This window comes from Salvia miltiorrhiza, chromosome 5, assembly GCF_028751815.1.
Source record: "Salvia miltiorrhiza cultivar Shanhuang (shh) chromosome 5, IMPLAD_Smil_shh, whole genome shotgun sequence".
In the NCBI taxonomy this organism is placed as follows: Eukaryota; Viridiplantae; Streptophyta; class Magnoliopsida; order Lamiales; family Lamiaceae; genus Salvia; species Salvia miltiorrhiza.
Window position 1 is genome coordinate 10,699,581 of NC_080391.1, and position 22,706 is coordinate 10,722,286.

Genomic DNA, 22,706 nt, shown 5'->3' on the forward strand with positions numbered 1-22,706 from the left:
TGACGACTCGTTGCTTCTCCTGCACCCTTCAAGAACGTTAAATATTTCATAATATGATTTTCTGTTCAACTTTGTGGTGTGGTGATTAGGAATTGCGGAAAATCATTTTTATCATTTCATCAGAGGGAGGGTGAGTCGAAGTTCTGCCCTTGTGCGTCTACCTTTCCTAGTTAAGTCGCTCAAGATATGACGCTATTTTAAAGAACGAAAAAGCATGCAATTTGACCATGAAATGCCGTGCATAAGTACTTTTATTCTTAGTACATGTTTGCTTTTTATCATTCAGGAGTAATATGATAAGGGTGATTAGACGGGGCGGGTCGGGTACCCTACCCGAAATTTGCGGGTACTCGACCCCGAATTTCGCTCAAATGTTAGTCCCGATGCCCGCCCCGCCATGCACGTCGGGTATCCTAATACCCGACGCGGGTATTAGTGTACCCGCATACCCGGTCGATTTGCAATTTTTTTCTTTGTATACGTAGGATGTAGCTATTAATTCAATCCTTACCTACTATTTAATTTCAACTCTACTTAATCATTGATTAAACAATTAATAAATGGTCATGGATAGTTTCTAGTTTTTACGAATTAATCTGATTTTAATTGAAATAGATTTGCAGCAGCGTGGGTGGATGGGGGGAGGCAGTCCAGCAGCGGGTGGGGCGGGAGTTTGAATTTCACGCCACTAGGGCTGGGAATTTCGGGATCGGGTAATCGGGTACCCGATACCCGACCCGAAAAAATCGGGTATAGGGTATCCGATACCCGAAAAATTCGGGATCGGGTTCGGGATCGGGTATATAGGGTATGAAAAAATCGGGTATCGGGTATACCCGATCGGGTATCGGGTATACCCGAAATACCCGAATTGTTTATTAAATGTATTTTAAACTATTTAAATATGAAAGTTAATCTGTTCGACTGTTCCCTTCCCATTTTCAATTCCAAATCTCAAATCCCAATCCCAAGCGGCGCGGCGATTCCCAGCCCTAGTCTGTACTCCCGCCCGGCCGCCCCCCACTCCAGAAATCGTTCCCGTCTCCGGCGACCCAGCGGCGCCCCTCGCCCGCCCGCCGTTCTCCTCGGCCGTCGCCAGTGGGAAGCTCGCTCCCAGTCCCACCGCGACCCTCGCCCAGTCGCTCCGCCTCCGAGCTCCGACGACAGGTGAGCGGCGACCCAGCGGCGCCCCTCGCCGCCCGTCATCGCCCAGACCAAAGCCAATCGCCAGCGGCGCCCCTCGCCGCCCGTCATCGCCCGCGACCTCTTCTTCTTCTTCTTTTTTTTTTTTTTTTTTTTTTTTTTTTTTTAAATACAGATTTTCATTGTCTCATTGAATTGGAATTGATTTGTATGAATTTTTGGGGTACCCGAATTTCGACTGAATTAATTTGTCTCATTAATTTGTTGCCCTGCTGCTGCTTTGGGGTACCCGAATTTCGACTGAATTTGCTGCCCTGCTGCTGAATTTCGACTGAACTATCGGGTATTAGGGTACCCGAATACCCGACTCGGGTACCCAAGTCGGGTATTAGGGTACCCGATTTCGTTTTCGGGGTCGGGGTCGGGGTCGGGTATGGGGTTTAGGGGATTTTCGGGTTCGGGTACCCGATTTTTTCGGGTAGGGTACCCGAACCCGACCCGATTCCCAGCCCTACACGCCACTGTAGTGAATTTAGGATAGGGATTTAATTTTTAGTTTTACTAATTACTATTATTAAAAATTAATAAAAATATAAAATTTATATTAAATTAATAATATTAGCGGGTATCCGGGTATACTCGGTACCCGCCGGGTATACCCGATACCCGTAAAATTCCAAAGCATTAATCCCGATCCCGACCCGGTTCCCGTTAATTGCGGGTATCGGGTACCCAGTACCCGGTTGGGTATCGGGGTTGGGAAAGGTAACCCGATACCCGCATCCCATTTAGACACCCCTAATGATAAGTTATAAATTTATAATTTAAAGTGGAGATTACGTTTTCTATATTTTATTTATTTTAAATGATAATATATTTATCTACGAATAAAATTATAACACTCTTTTTGAGATACAAAATTATTACTCCATCCGTCCCATTACAAATATCTCAATTTTCCATAATGGGATGTTCCATTACAAATGTCTCATTCATTTTTTGGCATAAATTCTCTCTATGCCTAATATTTAAATAATTTTTATCAACCCACATTATCTACTTTCTACATATTTCTTAATCTTCGTACTCAAAAGTAATGGGACATTTGTAATGGAACAGAGGTGGTACTTTGTTCAAGAGAAAAAAAAGCTGCTCGAAATTTTATATCATCTGTCTGAATTTTATAATACGAAAATAAGATATAAGAGCATCTATAGCGAGGCTCATTTATTGGGCTCGAGGCCCGCCCCATTGCCGAGCCCCTAACTCAATGCACGGCTCGTTGCTGATTATGTGAGGCGTGTGCATTGCTAGCGCCGAATTTTTAAAAAAAGTTGATTTAAAATTTGAATTGTGTCGTTGCCAATTTTTTTTTTTTTTTTAATTTCCAAATTAGCCGTTGAACGGCTCTTTGTTTTTTTTGTTCTTTTTATACCAAATTTTTTCAATAAATACATCATATTTTCAGTTACTTTTTTACTCTAAATCTAATTCTCTTCTTCTACTTTTCTTCTTCTCCCATTTTAAGTATAGTTCTTGTTCTTAATCTTTCAAAGAAATGGATAAATATTTTAAGAAAAGTAAAAATATTTAGATTTAGTGTAAAAAATAAATGAAAGTAGGATATGTTATATAAAATTTTTGATAAAATAAATGAATGAAATAGTCGATCACCGACTATTTTTGAAAATAAAAATAAAAAATAAATAATAATTGAATTCAGATTTATTTTGATTTTTTTAATGACGGGTGCAATGCACGCAACTTATATTAACACCAAGGAGTCAAGGCTAGTTCTATCTAACCGTGCATCGAACCCACCCCCTGACTCGATAATGAGGCATGGCTTATTGGCGCAGAGCTGGTGCCCGCCCAATGAGTCCCATTGTGATTGCTCTAAAGGGCTCTATATTGTGGATGCTCTAAGATGGTATATAAAGTTTATCTATTTCTTATACCTCAAAACAAATACACCCTTAATTTAAATCTATAATCAATAATATATTAAAAGATAATTTTCAATTCGACATCAATTTTAAAATTGATGTCGTATATATAGATAAAGAAAAGGAAAAATAAAATAAAATTGGAAAGTGACGTTATTGTGCCAACGATAAAAAAATAAATAAAAATATAGCCCAACGGTTGCATTTTTTAATTTTTTTTAAATAAAAAAAATTGTGCGTGTATTGCACGCAAACTTCCTTTCTCTCTTCCGTGTCCAGCACTAACGGAGACACCGAGCACGACCCGCCCTCCCTCTAGCACGCGTGCTGGCTCGGTCCGGCCCGACACTCAAAAGATTGCACCGGAGATGCTCTAATAAAAAGAGAAGTTAATATGGAAAAAATCAGAGAAAAATAGGCTGTGAAAGAAATCAATTGACTATTTTTTATAACAAGTAATACTATGGAGGTAAGAAAATATATTTGACCATTGTACATCAAGCTTAAAAGGAAAATTGCAGTACATTTTCGTGGAAAGTGGAAAGTGGAAACTGTAAAATTTGTTACACACAACACAATTTAGGGAAATTGGAGTTTGGCCCCTGCAATTTCGCCAAATTGACATTTCCAGCATTAATTTAATTAAAATATTCCCAGGAATGATGTTAGAATTGCAGAGTGTGCTGCTCTAGAACCCCAACTCGAGTCTTCTCCGGTGGACTATCACAGCCTTCAACTTCAGCTCCGGCCGCCCTTCCTTACGGTGAGAATTTATGCATGCAAAAGAATGCAGTATGTTTCTCTCGCTTTATTTCTTTCTGATTTTCACCGATGAATTGAAAATTCTCCGTTTTGCCTCTGGTGCTCGGTGAGCGGCATTCGGCGACTTATCCTCTTTATTCTGCATGTCTCATGCGTTGTCTCGAAACAACACTGAAGAAAATTGGAATGCCTGCGTATTTGTAGGGCTTGGGCAATTCAAGAATAACAGAATGTCGGAGAAAGGAGGAAAAGGAAATTTATCGGGAAAAGGGGGCAAGTCTGCTCTAAAATCACCCGGTATCGCTTGTGTGTGTGTGTGTGTGTGTCCCCGCTCTCTTTTTCTAATTCATATATGTTACCGCTGTTGTCTTTTTTACTTTCATGTATGGGTGTAAATTATATTATGTTTGTGTGTATCATTGTTTTATGTTTTATGTTTTTTCTTAAATAACTGTTAAATTATTTTCTGAAAGATGTGTGTAAAATAGTGTCATTACTACTGATATTAGTATTTTACTCTGTAAATCTTTGGATGTGTGACCAAATATGTGTGATAAATTGGTTTGTTATCTTTCTCACCCCTCCTGATTTTGTTTCTGTCTAATACTAAATACTTGTTCTATGCTGTCAATCTTGGAGCTTCTACCTTTTTCTGAAATAGTTCGATACATAGCAAAGAAGGCATTACTTTGTAGGAAGACTTAATTTATAGCACATTGGATGTGGCTTGTTTCTCACTTCTCTTACCTGATTGGAAATCATTATTGCTACACCCTCCGTCGACCATGATCACCTCGGCATAGTTTTTTATTGATAATTTTTGCATAGTGAAGTTTTGTTTAATGAGTGTTATCTACACTTTGTATTTCAGTTATAGCTGCCCCTGCCCTGGATCGATATTCTAATCTTGTAAATATGCTAACAGTATGATTTTAAAGAATAAGAAATTTGGAAAGGATATGTCAAAGAATCTGTTATCTCACATTAACTAATTGCCAATTCCTGATTGCTTCATATTTATTCTTAAAGGAGACAAACTTGTTTGTATGTTTGCTCATATATGTAATTAATTGCACGATAGAAACTAGTTTATTAGCTCCACAATTTATCTTTGTTGAATCGGAATTTTTTTCAATCATTTGTTTCTTACTTCTTTTAATAGATTAAATTAAACTATTGTCTTTGTGCTTTTCTTCTTTCCTGTTGTCCTTACAAGTTCTTTTGTGCAACATAATCAGTTCAGAATGGTGACAGCTCAGGGAAACAGAGAAAGGGAAAAAAAGTTCAGTTTGATTCTGAAGGTTAAATTTGTACACACTCAATATAATCACTCTTTTTGATATTAATCTCACTCGGGGGGAATGATAAAAGCCATATCTTATATTGCAGTGCGCTTACTTGTTTTATTAATCTTTTTTTGTTATTTCAAATGATAGATCCTATTGAAACCAATACTCCAAAATCTAATGGGAAGGCCGATACTCCAGCTGCAACAGGTCTGGCTCCAATCCTTTTAATTACATATCCTCTGCAACTGAGAATGATGTTACTTTTAGAATTAAATTTTGATTGTTCTTGTTTTGACAATACCTACATTTCATTATGACATGGTGTTAAAGGTGGAAAAGGAGACAAAACTGCAAATGGCTCTAAAAAGTCCACAGGGAAAGGACCAACCCCAGTGGAGCGAAGACTTGCTCAAGGTTAATAATTATAATAAAAATCTTATTGTAGTCTCTTAAATATTTATAAATTATACTTTGTGCATTTGTTCACAAGGCTGCTTTCCAATTTACAAATTTGAGGCAAGACTTGACTACGCGAGTGTTGACTAGATTTACTGATTTTAAGCATGAACTCCATCTTTTTTCCTTTGAGGATGATCATCTTAGCATGCGATTCCAGATTTTTGTTCCTTTTCTTTCTCTGAACTGAAAGATTATCTATGTGCAGAGCTTCCTCCCAATTCTGCATGTTTGATGGACTGTGAAGCTGCAGAAATATTGCAAAGCATCCAAGATCAGATGGTTATATTGTCTCAAGATCCTGATATTAAACTCCCAGTGTAAGTTGCAGAGGTTGAAGCTTTTATCATCAAGACTTTTCTTCTTACTTAATTTGATTAAATTGAGCTGCATGTGCTAAAATAAATGCTTCCTTAACAATTGATGATGAGCATTATCTTTTATTAGTTCATTTGATACGGGACTGACATATGCCAAGAGAGGTGGGAACTATGCAAAGCCTGAGACTGTGAAGAAGATATTTGAGTATCCTCATCCATATTAATTTTCTTATTTTCTCACTCGTTTGTGTCACAAATCATAGATACTTTCTTTTTCTTCCTTTCAAGAATTGTTTGTCATTAACTCAGATTAGGCCACTGAAGAAGCATGGTGTTTCTGACTGCGAGGTATGTAAATTGGAGACTTAGTCTTACAATCTTAATGCCATGGAAGGTGTTTAATAATGCTTTTATAACTTCAGATTTGCTTGATTGCCAATATTTGCCCTGAATCAGTGGATGAAGTTTTTGCCGTTGTCCCAGCTCTGAAGGTACTATAACTAAAACTTTTATGTTGAGAGTGGGATAATTGGCTTCATATTGTATCATTATCTATGTTCCAAAAACGCTACAAATGATCTCTTGTATATTTTTATAAGTGAGCATATCATTCTTTCTGTTCTACAAACACTATGAACAATCTCTTGTATATTTCTTAAAGTCAACATGTGAACACAGAAATAAGTTTTTTTTTTTCTTGTATTAGTATTGTGGTTCAATATTCCAAATCTGACAAATGTGACCTAGGTTTTGAGGTAAAGTGGTTTAATTCTCTTTTGACAAAATAAAAGGTCGTCATCTGTAATCTTAGCTTCTTTTGTTTGTGAACAGATGTGGTTTGAAATTTTCAAAAGTTTTATGGCTTGCAGTAAGAAATCATAGAGTAAATTGATCAAGAATTATCAGTGCTAAATGCATGGCCTAGATATTATGAGGTTTGTTTTGAATCTCTGGTTTATAGTGGTAAATATGTCGAGGCAAAGCTCCCAGTAATTTTTGAGTTATCTCAAAAGTCTAATGATATTGGTATATAGTAAACCACAACAAGCTCTCCCGAATATGGTAGTCTTTATTGATACGGCTTCATATCTTCATGAAATACTTCAAGTTATCTCATAACATGTTAGAGATTATACTAATTCCCAAGCTTGTGAACTAAAAACTTGATAAACCATCCACCAAGATTGTGGCACCTTGGATTTAGTACGGGTTTTAGTAAAATGGTTGGTAGGTTTTTTTTAGTAGAGAAAGGATCCCACCATGTTGAATAATAATGGTTGAGGTTGACTTATAAGGATTGAGTGTGGGCCAGGGATTAACGGGTGTCGGTTATTACCCGACCGACCCGATATCCGACAATTTCGTATTAAGGGCAGGATCGGGTATTTGGATGAGGGTTTTCTCAGGTATCAGGTATACCCTGAATACCCAAAATTATAGTATTAGGGTACCTGACTAAGTTCTCAGGGTCGGGGTCAGGTACCAGTTTCGGCAAAAAATTGGGTCCGGTGCCCGATAAAATCGGGTAGGGTAGCTGACCTCTACCGATTTACACCCTTACCAGGGGTGGTTTTTTGGTAAATAACGAGTGTTTGTAAGGTTTAATTATAAGAGTGTTTGTAATGTTTAATTATAAAGATCGAGCGTATGTCCTAAATAGAAAAGTAATAGGCTCTTCGTGGGTGCTGAATAAGGTAATTGTGCCACACTCTTGGTGGACGGAGGGAGGGAGTATGATATGGTAGAGATGAAATTTGATTATTATTAGTATTCCAAACTGAGGCAGACGTTGATTGATCATGTTATTTTCCAGCCTAAGATGAGCAAGTTAAGGGATCCCCTAAGAATTGCTTTGGATGAACTGGCAAACCTCAAAGAGGCATTGGCTAACCTGAAAAACTCCGCATAGACTGTCAACAGAGGAGGGCTGTGGTAAGTTTCTGATTATTCAATTGTTCAATCTTATTTCCATGTCAATATGTAGGCCAAAAAATCTGATTTTACTTGCTATTGCTGTTTCTCCTCTCCGATTTTGATCTTGGCAGAAACCATGCTACATCATCTGGGGCTTGGTAGATGTGCGTCTCTCCGGTTTTTGTCAAGTAATGAAGACGACGAGCTCCGCTAAAAGTGGACATTTTCCTATGCTGTATATCATTAAGTAATTCTATTTCAAATCAACCCAAGTTGCATTTCTTCTCGGGATGAAGGGTTTCTGTTTATACACTCGCTAATTTTCACTCGTGGAAAACTTGTGTTGAACATCTTTCTGTCATTTAGCAATGTTGCATCTTAAATTAGTAGATACCTAATTGTGTTCAAGAGTATTTTATTACTATCTCCGTCTATAAAGAGTATACTAGTACATTTTATTTTTTGAATATAATTCTACCTTTTCTTTTAATACTGCACCCTTGTAAATATTCTTTATTTATCCAAATGTCATATTGAATCACACTCACTTCAACTACAATCATTCATTTTACATGGTGTGATTATTTATTCATTAAACACATAGCCACTAATTATTTTATTAAAATCCGTGTTTAATTTAAAATTGTATATTCTTTGTGGACGAAGGTAGTACTAATGGCTCTCTTTCTTTTTTCGTCTGTCCCATTAATAATTTCTATTCCAAAAATGGAAATTACTTTCTCTCACAAAAAGTAGTGGACTCCACTATTATCGATTACTTTTATCCTTTAATCACATTCATTCTTAATTATCGTGCCCAAAAATAGGGAGTCATACTTAGTGGACGGAGGGAGTATAATTTATCGAAACAGTGTGAAGATTCAAAATTTTCCACTAAACCATCTAATTGCGATCATTTTGTTATGCATTATTTATGATGACTGTGTTATGGTTACCGAATTTTTGTCAGTTCAAACCCGAAAATTGATCAAATATCATAAGATTAGTGAGAATTTTCAATCTCTCGTAATTACCACTTTTTAGCCCAAGGCATGTGCGTTTAACAAGTGTCTGATAATATCATATTTGTTCTCAATAAAACACTTTCTTTTCAAATCTAGGATGGACTCACTTTTTCATTACTAAGAAGTCGTTTTGTTAGTTAAAAATCTGTATGAAGGTAATTGACTTTTTAATACAGACTAGTACGTCCATCCGTGCGATGCACGGCAAAATTGAATTAAACGATATGTTTAAATAAATAAATAAATATAAATATTAAATAGAAACAAAATATAACAAATGCAAAATATGGTTTAAATTTATAAATGCAATTTTCAATTATTATATATAAAGTGTAATGATAATTATAGTTATTAAATTATTTTAAATTATTTGATAATGAATATTAATATTACACGTTATTATTATAGAGAATTTCACATAATAATAATAAATAAATATTTTCATACATAAACATAAACAAAAAGTTGTAAAATTTTAACAAAGAAAAAGAAAATAAAGTATTTTAAAATTTTAATAACCTATTCATTTTAAATTCATTTTTATACCATATTAAAAATCTTCTGCCGAACTTAAATTAAGATGCACATTGAATGTTTTTCATAAAATAAATTTGACGATGTTTGGAAAAGAATTAAAATTATAAATAAAAAAAGAGAACAAAATAGTAAAAAATTGATAGGAGAAGGGAGAGAAAAAATGGAGAGAAAAGATGGGGAGATAAAACTCGTCTTTTATATATTATATAGATATAGATTTGAAAATTAAACCAATTTATTAAATACTGATTTGTTATTATCGAACGTCTGAGATATTTATACAACAATGTGCATGCTTGGATGCAAAAGTGATATTTATTCGTTATTTATTAGTGAGTTTAAGGTTATCATTAATTTTATGATACTTTGATCTATTCTTGGGGTCTAAAATGGCAAAGATCCCGTTATGAGAACATAGTGATGAGACATAAGTGCAATCAGATTTTGGTTGGGAAATTAATTAGTTGTGATAGAAACAAAACTTACTTGAATACTTACCTCGCCTAACTCAATCCCATACTATCGGCGAGAAATAGAATGAATCAAAAATAAAATAAAATCATTAAAAATGTTTTCTAACTCATCCTTTAGTAAGGAAAAAAAAGAAGAATTTATAAACGTTGACTTAGTTTTGGATGCTTAGGTTGGTTTTGTATGCGTTGTGAAAGAAATTGGCGGATACTGAGTTGAGCCCCTCTCATTAGTTTTGTCTCTCTTAATTGCGCACATTATAATTATATAATCTCTTCCACCCACCAACACTCAACAAAATCAAACTGCCACGATCCATTACGCACAAATTTCATCTACTAACACTCTGTCATGTGTCAAAATTTGTAAAATGGTATCCATGCCTACTTGAATTTGAATATTCAAAATCTATAAATAAATTTGGATTGCATATAAGTAAAGAGACTCTTATTAGTGATTTTGATTGATAGAGATAATCTTGCACAAGTTTTTATGTGAAAGTCATTTATCAATTTGACCTTTTTTTTTTTAGAATCAACAAATATATATTTTAAGAGCATGTGATAGTAGAATTTGAGATATTTGGTTTAAGGTATTATTTTTATCTCATTTCATTTCTTAGTTAATTTAAAGACTATGAGGTTATCGCTTTCAAATCTACTTACAAATACTTTCAGGCTTCATACTTGAACACGTTGAGTTCCTTATCAATGAATTTAAGTGAAACTTTCAAGCTTTATACTTCAACAACTTCAACCCCCTCCATAAATCATGTATCCGGCCTTGTTATAATAATATTAAGTCAACACAGACATCAATTTGACTTTTTGTTGGCACAAACGTCGTCTATACATATTATTAGGGGTGTAATAATATACGAGTAAGTTGGTATCACATAATATGAAATAGTGTAGTTTGTTTTGAGTTGGGATAGGAGGATGCAAGATAGGTTGTCGGTGTTGGAAATATGGTTTTATGCCATATCTGAAAATTATTATTTAATTAAATATTTATTATTTAATTAAAATAATTATTGGATGTTAATCTACATCTCGAGTAGATCAACGTGATATACTTGAAGTCTCAAAACCGATTTTCGATGAGTGAGATATTGTATGTCAAAGTTTGGATGTTGAAGAGGGAAAATAACATTTGTTATGTTATCCCACATTGGAAAACATAGAGATGTTTTTCATGTATAAGAATAGCAAAGCACATAGAGTTAATAAATTGACTTGTGGGCTTGCTAGTGGGCTTGATCTAAGTACTAGCCTCGCGCGCACACACACGCGCGCCGCCGCCGACGATCGATCGGACGGACGGACGACGTCGCCGCCGCCGCCGCCGCCGGACGGGCGGGTCGGGTACGGGCCGCGGCCAAGGACTTGGATCTTGGCAATTGGTGCTTTGGGGCCCAACCTTAATTTTTTGGACCAATGGACTTTTGTTTTGTTTTGGCCCAACTAATTATTCTTGGCCCAACTGTTTCCAAACCCAGCCCACACAGCAACAGGTTGCAGCAGCAGAAGAAGCAGTTTCTTCAATGACTGCGCCCACCGGCCATCATCTTCAACATTTACGGCTTCCAGCCGTCGGAGTGGAATTCAATGTATTGAATTCATACTTACCACATGTCTATAAATAGACTTGTGGAGAGCATGCAGATAGAACGAAGAACACCAACAAATTTCTGCATTCTGCCATTTACACTCATACTCTCTGCAAACACTTGTGCTCAGTTCTTGATCCTATTCAGTTCGCCGGAGCTCGCCGGATTGTGGTGCTACATCCAACGAGACGAAGTCGTTTTACCTTTGGGGAAGATACGCCAAACCGAAGAGCACTACCGGGGCGATAATCTTCTTGCGGGAAGAGATTCATCTCGACTCGACTTTATTTATACGTATAATTTATTTATACAGTGTATTTCAGTTGTATCAAATTATTTGAGTTGTAATTTCTCAAATTATTTACTTTGTAATATTTTCAATTATTTTGAGTCGTAATTTCTCAAAATAAATATTTTGTAATATCTCGATCGTGTACCCGGTTCTAACAATCGCAAGAAGATTATTTCTCTGCCGTTGATACACGTTCGAGAAATGGCTCACACCGACGTCAATATGGACGGCTCCACCACCTCTGCAACCATCGGTTCAACCATGTCGTCAATATTTTCCTCGTTTGCATCAACGGGGGCTTCATCGTCAACATCTAGAACTATTGGTCTTGCCGAGAAACCATCAACGTTCTCAGGCAAGAACTTCAAATATTGGCAAGAGAAGATGCTATTCTACCTCACAACCGTGGGGTTTGCCGGATTCTTAATGGAGGATAAACCTCCAACCCCGAGTGAAGGGGAAGGGGAGACAAGCCAAGAAATTCGTGCCGGATATTTGAACTGGTGCCGCGGCGACTACTTGTGCCGTAACACCGTTCTCATGTCTCTGGACGAACGGCTCTACCGTGTTTTCAAGGTTCATGAAACCGCGAAACAATTGTGGGAGGCCCTTGATCTAAAGTATCAAGTGGACAAGGCGAATACTACCAAGTATGTCGTTGCCAAATGGTTGGAATATAAAATGGTTGACTCCCGACCATTGATGGACCAAGTGGAAGAATTCCAAAATCTTTCACATGAGGTTCAAGCCGAAGGGATGCCCTTGGCGGATGCATTGCTCGTTGCAATCATCATAGAGAAATTACCTCCTAGTTGGAGGAAATTTCAAAACCTTTTGAAGCATGAGCGCTCGGAGATGTCCGTGCCGATATTGTTATCCAAGCTTCAAATGGAGGATCACGTGAGAAGTCGTGATCAAAAGGGAAAAGCTCCGATGGAGGCAAAGGCCAATCTCGCCGAGAAAGGCGGTCCCTCCAACAAACGTGGTCGTCCTAACCCTAATTATAAGGGTAAAGGAAAGCAAAGCGGTAGTCAACCATCAAAGTTTGATGGTGTATGTTATAATTGTGACAAAAAAGGTCACATGGCTAAGGATTGCCGCAAGCCAAAGCGGAAGAAAGCAAATGGCAACGTGAACAACGTCGAGAAGGACTTCGACGATTGGAACCACGATGACTTTGCTGCCATGATCTCCGAGGTGAATCATGTGGACAACCCGAACGCTTGGTTCGTGGACACCGGCGCTACCGTCCATATATGCATAAATCGTGAGTTGTTCCACAACTACAAAGAAGTGGAAAACAAAACGATAATGGAGGCTAGCGAACGGACATCCCAAGTCCTTGGCATGGGAGATGTGATTCTTCAACTCACGTCGGGCGTGGAGATCACATTGAAAGACGTATTACATGTTCCAACTGTCCGAAAGAATTTAATTTCGGGCTTTAGGCTTACGAATAAGGATTTTGAATTGTTTTTCAAATCTGACTATGTTGTAATACGCAAGTGGGGAAAGTTCCTAGGGAAAGGCTATGCCTCCGAAGGACTTTTCAAACTTGGTGTAAGAGCTTGTAAGCCTGCCAAGGCTAAAATCAATAAAGATGCATCAACTTCTTCTGCTTACTTGATTGAGTGTTCTGATTTATGGCATTGTAGACTTGGACATGTTAATCTAAATGCTATAAAGAGATTAGTAAAAATGAATTTACTAAAAGTTGATGAATACAACTCACAAGAAAAATGTGAAGTTTGTGTTGAAGCCAAAATGGCTAAGTTACCGTTTAAATCGGTAAAAAGGAGCACTCAACCATTGGAACTTATTCACACCGATGTTTGTGATTTAAAGTTCGTGCAAACTAGAGGTGGCAAGAAGTACTTTATCACCTTTATAGACGATTGCACAAAGTATTGTTACCTTTACTTATTGAAAAGTAAAGATGAGGCTATTGAAGCTTTTAGAAACTTCAAAAATGAAGCCGAGAATCAACTTGGATGTCGAATTAAGATGGTTCGAAGTGATAGAGGTGGAGAATATGTAGCTCCGTTTGCTGAATTATGCAACGAAAGTGGTATAATACATCAAACGACGGCTCCTTATTCACCACAATCTAACGGCGTTGCTGAACGCAAGAATCGAACTCTTAAGGAGATGATGAATGCCTTGTTGATTAGTTCAGGATTACCCCAGAACATGTGGGGGGAAGCTGTCTTAACGGCCAACTATATCTTGAACAAGATTCCACTCAAAGGGAAAGAAGTAACTCCCTATGAGCTATGGAAAGGAAGGAAACCTTCGTATAAATACCTCAAAGTGTGGGGGTGTTTAGCCAAGGTAGAAGTGCCTTTACCAAAGCAAGTTACAATAGGACCTAAAACGGTGGATTGTATCTTCATTGGTCATGCACTTAATAGCAGTGCCTATCGTTTTATAGTGCACAGATCGGAGATACCTGATATACATGTTGGGACAACGATAGAATCAAGGAATGCTATATTCTTTGAAAATATCTATCCTAACAAGGATAAAGGTACATCGAACTCTAATGATGGAGTTGATGGTGATGCTACAGGTTCTAAACCTATGGAAGTAGCTAGTAATTATACTCAAGTAGATGATGCCACGGGTTCTAATCATGTACCACCTAATAGGAAAAGACCAAGGTCTAAACCTATGGATGTAGAACCGAGACGTGGGGAACGAGTTAGAAAAGCTAATGTCTATGGACCGGATTATGTTGTCTTGATGCTAGATGGCGAACCGGTGACGATTAAAGAAGCTATGTCTGGCTCAGATGCAGCTCTCTGGAAAGAAGCCATCGATATTGAGATTGATTCCATTATGCAGAATCATACTTGGGTGTTAGTGGATCTACCACCTGGAAGTAAAGCTTTAGGATGCAAATGGATCCTAAAGAAAAAGTACAAATCTGATGGTACTATAGATAAGTACAAAGCCCGACTTGTCGTTCAAGGTTTCAGGCAGAAAGAAGGGTACGATTTCTTCGATACCTATTCACCTGTGACTAGACTAACATCTATTCGGATGCTTCTCGCTATTGCTGCCTTGCACAATCTCGAGATTCACCAAATGGATGTGAAAACTGCGTTCTTGTATGGCGAGTTGGAAGATGAAATATATATGAAGCAACCTGAAGGGTTTGTAGTACCTGGGCAAGAGCACAAAGTATGCAAACTTCAAAGGTCTTTATATGGGTTGAAGCAAGCACCGCTTCAATGGCATTTAAAATTTGACAGTGTAATGTTGTCAAATGGATTCAGAATCAATGAGTGCGATAAATGTGTCTATATTAAGAATTCTAATAACGAATATGTTATTGTTTGTCTTTATGTAGATGACATGCTCATCATGGGAAGTAATTCCCGAGTGATTCAAGAAACCAAAGGCATGCTAAGTAAAAATTTTAGCATGAAAGATATGGGCTTAGCTGATGTTATCCTTGGAATTAAAATTCTAAGACGACCTGATGGTATTACTATAACACAATCTCACTACGTTGAGAAAGTGTTAAAGAAATTCAACGCTTTTGACAAGCCAATAGCTAAGACACCATGGGAACCTAGTGTGCATTTGAGTGTACACAAGGGAGAACCTGTTGACGCGATAGAATATGCGAAGATTATTGGGAGCTTGTTGTATCTAACAAATTGCACTCGTCCCGATATAGCATGCTCGGTCAACAAGTTGGGCAGCTTTACAGCTAACCCTAGTAATGAACATTGGAAAGCTCTTGAAAGGGTTTTGAGATATTTGAAATATACTCAAAACTATGCGATTCATTATACTAGGGAACCCTCTGTACTTGAAGGGTACTGTGATGCAAATTGGATATCTGATGCCAAAGACTCGTTTTCAACGAGCGGTTATGTATTCACTGTGGGGGGTGGTGCTGTGTCTTGGAAATCCAAGAAGCAAACATGTATTGCTAGATCGACCATGGAATCAGAATTCATAGCTTTGGATAAAGCTGGTGAAGAAGCCGAGTGGCTTAAAAATTTCCTCGAAGATATTCCATGTTGGTCGAAACCTGTGTCGTCCGTGATAATTCATTGTGATAGTCAAGCTGCTATCGGACGAGCACAAAATCATTTGTATAACGGTAAGTCGAGACATATTCGTCGACGTCATAATACCGTGAGACATTTGATCACTAGTGGAGTTATCTCAATTGATTATATAAGATCAATTGATAACATAGCGGATCCCTTGACAAAAAGTATCCATCGAGATCAGATGTATAAACTGTTAGGGGGAATGGGTTTGAAGTCCACAAATTAAGGATAATCATAGTGGCAACCCAACCATGATGACTGGAGGATCCCAAGAACTTGGTTCAATGGGACAACTAAGCTATGAAAATCCGTGTGTTGAACACTCGAATTACCTATTCCTTGTAGAACAGTGAGTGTTCGGAAACCTGCACGTGGTGAGGTTAAGTCTTTGACTTTTAATGACTCTAGAACTCCTCGAAGAGGACAAGTATAGCAGGATACTTGAGTTAAGAGTTACCTATGTAAGTGTGAAGTGGGGCCGCTTCGATTGAAACACTTATGAATCCAAAGAGGTGTTCCAAGGCCTGTAATGGACACAAACGTGAGAACGAATAAGGATTGAAGCAATATTGTGTCAATATTGTTGACTCAGTATACACCGAGGAGGACTAGTTCAAGGAACACAATCCACTAGGCCGCCGGTATACTCGATAATATTGACTATGGCAGGTTCAAAGCCACAAGCTACCTTTCCAAATGCAATGTTGTATCTTAAGAGGACTGAGCTAAATGTTTGTATACTTTCGCATACTGATTTCTCACTCATGTGGGGGATTGTTGGAAATATGGTTTTATGCCATATCTGAAAATTATTATTTAATTAAATATTTATTATTTAATTAAAATAATTATTGGATGTTAATCTACATCTCGAGTAGATCAACGTGATATACTTGAAGTCTCAAAACCGATTTCCGATGAGTGAGATATTGTATGTCAAAGTTTGGATGTTGAAGAGGAAAAATAACATTTGTTATGTTATCCCACATTGGAAAACATAGAGATGTTTTTCATGTATAAGAATAGCAAAGCACATAGAGTTAATAAATTGACTTGTGGGCTTGCTAGTGGGCTTGATCTAAGTACTAGCCTCGCGCGCACACACACACGCGCGCCGCCGCCGACGATCGATCGGACGGACGGACGGACGACGACGTCGTCGTCGCCGCCGCCGGACGGGCGGGCGGGTCGGGTACGGGCCGCGGCCAAGGACTTGGATCTTGGCAATTGGTGCTTTGGGGTGGTGTTTGGGGCCCAACCTTAATTTTTTGGACCAATGGACTTTTGTTTTGTTTTGGCCCAACTAATTATTCTTGGCCCAACTGTTTCCAAACCCAGCCCACACAGCAACAGGTTGCAGCAGCAGAAGAAGCAGTAGCAGAAGCACGCCAGTACGACTTCTGCATGACAACTTCATTTTTGCAGCTTAGTTTCTTCAATGACTGCGCCCACCGGCCATCATCTTCAACATTTACGGCTTCCAGCCGTCGGAGTGGAATTCAATGTATTGAATTCATACTTACCACATGTCTATAAATAGACTTGTGGAGAGCATGCAGATAGAACGAAGAACACCAACAAATTTCTGCATTCTGCCATTTACACTCATACTCTCTGCAAACACTTGTGCTCAGTTCTTGATCCTATTCAGTTCGCCGGAGCTCGCCGGATTGTGGTGCTACATCCAACGAGACGAAGTCGTTTTACCTTTGGGGAAGATACGCCAAACCGAAGAGCACTACCGGGGCGATAATCTTCTTGCGGGAAGAGATTCATCTCGACTCGACTTTATTTATACGTATAATTTATTTATACAGTGTATTTCAGTTGTATCAAATTATTTGAGTTGTAATTTCTCAAATTATTTACTTTGTAATATTTTCAATTATTTTGAGTCGTAATTTCTCAAAATAAATATTTTGTAATATCTCGATCGTGTACCCGGTTCTAACAGTCGGAATGTGTGTTGATTGATGCAAAAAGTCAGCTCAGACAAGATAATTAATCATTGCCATCACCACCGGCCCCTATCCTATATAAGCTGCGCTCCTCATATTTGGCGTCAACCAGCATCGCCATAATTTCTTTCATTTCAGCTTCATCATTCTGTTCCTGAAGGTAAAATTTTGAGCTATAATGGACACATTTCCTTCTTACTCTTTTCATATATATAGAAAAATAGAATTTAAATGGTGAACTTGATCAATCAGTGGTTGCTTTTGACAGTGTTTGTGATCAGAGATTCCGAAAACCTGTGTCGTCGTGAAGGAGTGAAAAAACTGTATAAGAAGGTGAGATGTCGACTGGAAGAATCGCCCACATGGAACAGGTATGTTTCATATCCTCAAAACTCAGATGAACTTGGATTGTAGGACTTTGCCAATACTAGGCTGCTGTGTTTTCATGTCTTGATTATGTTTGAAGCTTATACAAGCGCTTCGTGATTCGGGTCTGGAATCCTCAAATCTGATACTAGGCATTGACTTCACCAAAAGCAATGAATGGACAGGGAGAAATTCCTTCGGCGGAAGGTGCCTTCATCGCCTCGGCAATGGCTTGAATCCATACCAGCACGCCATCTCCATCATTGGAAAGACTCTCTCACGTTTGGATGAGGATGATCTCATTCCATGTTTTGGCTTTGGCGATGGTATATATGTCCTTGTCCTAAAATACTTCATCTTCAATGTCCTAACACGTCTCATTCATCTTGCAGTTACTACTCATGATTGAGATGTGTTCAGCTTCTACTCGGACAACAGGCCCTGTGAAGGCTTCGAGGAGGCTCTCTCTCGTTATAGAGAGATCGTTCCACATGTTCGGTTATCAGGTTAATAATCCACCTCTGTTGCTCCTGCTTTGCTTCTCAAGTTTATAGACGTGTTTTTCTTCGTATTTCCTCATGATCGAAGAAGATGCCCTGTGACTGTCCAGGACCTACGTCGTTTGCCCCTATAATCGAGACTGCTATAGGGATAGTTGATCAAAGTGGTGGTCAATATCATGTTCTTTTGATCATAGCTGATGGCTAAGTAAATTTAACTGCATCTTAGTCTACTCCAAACCAAACATAACTTCACCTTTTCTTCCTGGTTTGATGTGTCTTGGTTTCAACTTTCTATGGAAGGTTACAAGAAGCTTAGGCATGGGAGCTGGAGAGCAAAGTCTTCAGGAGGAAAAGACAGTTGAAGCACTAGTGAGAGCATGGTTGTACATTGTGAAAATCTGGACTTATTTTGTTGAGGCTTAATTTAGTTGACCCTTATGTTTTGCTTTGTGTTTGTATTGTGCAGTGAGTATCCATTGTCCATTATCATGGTTGGAGTTGGAGACGGGCCATGGGATATGATGTGTGACAATATCCCAGAAAGAGCCTTTGACAATATACAGGTTAGACCTTGCAAATCCATCTCAGAGAATTCCTGCTCGTGCTTGACTAGAATAGTTATGGATTACATTGGTTGCTGCAGTTTGTTAATTTCACAGAAATCATGTCAAGAAATATCCCTCTACCACAGAAGGAAGCTGAGTTTGCCTTGGCTGCATTGATGGCAATCCCTCTACAATACAGAGCAATAGTGGAACTCCAACAATCAGGGTAATGAATGCACTGTGAATAGATACTGTCATGTAAACGCTATCTCATGTCGATTTCAATCAATTGATAGAAATGCTTCATCAGATGCACATGAGGAAAAACTAAGAATCTGAAAGGTCTATATTGTATGTTGCAGCAACCAGAGAGAACACAGCAGAATTCTCCCTTTGCCACCCCCATCATAAAACTTGAGGTCGAATACTGATCCATTCTTTTCACGCTCAAGCAGCTTAAGCCAATCTTTTTCAATTACCTATTCACCCTCTTCTGTTTCCACTTCAAGTGAAAGGGTAAATCCTCTCACTTTGTGTTGTTTGTTTCTACTTTTGTACTTTTTTTTATCGTGCAGATGAGTTTGATTCTCTAAATCTTCCTCACAGAGTTGCCCCATTTGTTTATCCATAATAAGAAATCTTGCACTTGGATGCGGCCATCAGGTACGGCACCAAATGAAAAAAAAAAGATGTGAAAATTTGAAAGGTTGTTTCCTAGTGAATTATGTGCATTTCATCCATATACTTGGCAGGTGTGCCATGAATGTGGCGAAGAACTGAGCTCGTGCCCCATTTGTGGGATGGAGATAACAACCAGGATAAGGCTTTTATGATTAAACTCACAAAGCCAGTGTTGTGTTGGAACCAAAATATGAGGGCTAAGTGTGTATATTGAAGTCGGACACTGAAGCAGTCCTAATTTTATTTGAATTTAAAGAACAATTGCAGATGAGTAAACTGTAGTATTTGTAAACATCATGTTTATTACTTGTTTTTCTGGAGAGGAGAGCTGATTTCATTTACCATCAAAATGTTCGCTTTTGGAAGCTTTCCGTTCCGAGCTATGTATTTAAGATTCACAACAAGAAATCTGATCAAGTGCTAGCTTCAAATTTCTTTCAACAAATCAGGCTGAGAGAAGGCCGTCGTCTATAATCTTAGCTGCTTTTATTTGAGAACAGATGTTTTAATTATCAAAAGTTTTATGGCTTGCAATAAGAAATCATAGAGAAAATTGATGGAGAATTATCAATGCCTAGAAATTGAGATTTCTAGTGGTAACTATGTCGAGCCAAAGCTCCCAATGTTTGAGTGATCTCAAAAGTTTGAATGATATTGGTATGTAATAAAAACCATGACAACATCTCATAACATGCTAGTCTGAATCCCATGTTGCATTTTGGGAAGGCTGTTTATACTTCACTAATTTTCAATCATGGAAAAATTTGTGTTGAACATCTTGTTTCATTTAGCAATGTTGCATCTTAAATTAGTAGAACCTAGCTACTTGTGCTCAAGACTATTTTATTCTGAATCAACTTCTGATAACCGGATTTTTGTGAGATTAAACCCAAAGAATGGTTCACATCACATATAATAAAATTAGCTAGGATCTCAAAATCAATATACTTTGACCTAAAAAGTAATATTTGTGATCCTTAATCATAAAATATTCTTTAGTTTTCTGATATTTGATTCATTCTTGGACAAAAAGGGCGTTATAGTATAGTGATGATGATTAATTAGAAGAAGTAGAAGCGTGGGGAAATTCGTAGAGATATTCGGCATAGAAATTGCCGGGCAGCTGAGCTGGAGGGAATGTCAACATCGGCGAGAATGAATCAAAAATAAAATAATGAAAACTCTTTTCTAATTCGTACTATAAGCCAACGCATCCTTTTTGGAAAAAATGAATTATAAAACTTGACTTACTTTTCGATACTTGCTTTTTGTATGCGCCTTGAAACAAGTTAATAGATACTACTGATTTACCCCTCTCATTGTTTTGATTACCTTATAATTGGCACATTGTCATTGATTATAATTAGGGATGTCAATCTAGCCCAAAATCCGTGGGCTGACCCGATTAACCCGTCGTCCGAAAAGGTTATGGTTGAATATTTTCAATCCGATTAGTCCGTAACCGAATAGCCCGACACCCGATAGGGTCGGCCCGACCAACCCAATGGGCTAGCCCGAAACCCGAATACTTAATATTAAATATTTAGATATAAAAATAAAAAAAATGACAACATATTATAAAGTCTCATAATTTCACTTTTCTATATTTTTGAGATGTTTTGATTTTATGAATTCAAACTATTGTTGAATATTTTATTATTTTTTCGTTAACAAAGTTAAACATTTTATTGTTATATGTTATCAACTTATTTTATATGATATGTAATCTTGATGTTTTTTTCAATATCTTATATTTTTGCATTTCATGCTTGCTATATAATTTATATATTTGATTTCTATGTATTTTTTATACATTATACATTAGATAATTAAAAATGACATAATACAAATAATTATTTTATTTTTACGCATTTAAGCCGACTAGTCTGATGGGCTAGCCCGAAACCCGAACGTTTAGGGTTAGGATTGAAAATTTATAACCCGATAAAATCTATAGCCCGATTAGCCCGCATCCGATTAACCCGAAATTCGATAGGACTGGCCCGAAACCCGATGAGCTGGCCTGATTGACATCCCTAATTATAATACTATATAATCTTTTCCACCCGACTATCAATATCTATATAATATATAAAAGATGAGTTTTTCCCTCCATCTTTTCCCTCTCTTTTTCTCTCTCTTCTTCCATCAATTTTTTCATTCTTTTTTTCTTTTAGTTTTTCATAATTTAATTCTTTTGTAAATATTGTCAAATTTAATTTATGATTTTTTTTCAATATGCATCTTAAATTACTATTCTATAAAAACATCAAAAATAAATTTAAAATGATTAAGTTATGAAAAATTTAAAACATTTTATTTTCTCTCTTTTCATTAAAGTTTTATAACTTTTTATTTATGTTTGTATATGAAAATATTTAGTATGCCGTGTAACTCTATAATAATAATGTGTAAATGCTAATTTTTGTTATTGAATAATTTTTATTACACTTTATACAAAGTTGTTAATATAATTTTTAAATTCAAGATTTTATTGAATAATTGACGTGAATTATTTTATTTTATTTTTAAAATATATTTTATATTTATTTAAATATATCGTTAATTTCGATGTTCGTCGTGTATCGCACGGATGGACGTTCTAGTTTAACAAAACTCAGAGTGCACGACTCACCACCTTAAGTGCAGACTAAAATTACACATATTTGTACCCACACGATACTGTCTGGTGGGTTAAAAATTGTAAAATGGCATGTATATATCTATACTTGGGTCATCCAAATATTGTAAGAAATTATAAATGAGTTTGGATTTGGACACGAGGGCCGTCTTATTAATTGTAACATATCAAAATGTCT

General features: G+C 37.2%; 1 protein-coding gene and 1 pseudogene across 2 annotated transcripts; both read left to right on the forward strand.

Moving 5' to 3' along the window:
• The first annotated feature begins 3,626 nt into the window (after positions 1 to 3,626).
• LOC130985951 (DNA-directed RNA polymerases IV and V subunit 4-like) lies at positions 3,627 to 8,320 on the forward strand. 2 transcript variants are annotated; one of them, XM_057909185.1, is made up of 11 exons: positions 3,627 to 3,852; positions 4,056 to 4,148; positions 5,090 to 5,152; positions 5,288 to 5,347; positions 5,471 to 5,554; positions 5,805 to 5,916; positions 6,044 to 6,121; positions 6,231 to 6,264; positions 6,339 to 6,407; positions 7,730 to 7,848; positions 7,962 to 8,320. In XM_057909185.1, exons 2-10 carry the CDS (start codon positions 4,082 to 4,084, stop codon positions 7,823 to 7,825), a joined length of 663 nt encoding a protein of 220 aa, XP_057765168.1. In that variant the 5' UTR covers positions 3,627 to 3,852; positions 4,056 to 4,081; the 3' UTR covers positions 7,826 to 7,848; positions 7,962 to 8,320. The 2 variants fall into 2 exon arrangements, with proteins under 2 accessions (XP_057765168.1, XP_057765169.1); XM_057909186.1 differs by having other exon boundaries at positions 3,759 to 3,852; positions 4,029 to 4,148.
• A 9,738-nt stretch (positions 8,321 to 18,058) lies between these two features.
• Positions 18,059 to 20,327, forward strand: LOC130985955 (E3 ubiquitin-protein ligase RGLG3-like; annotated as a pseudogene).
• Positions 20,328 to 22,706: the final 2,379 nt, after the last annotated feature.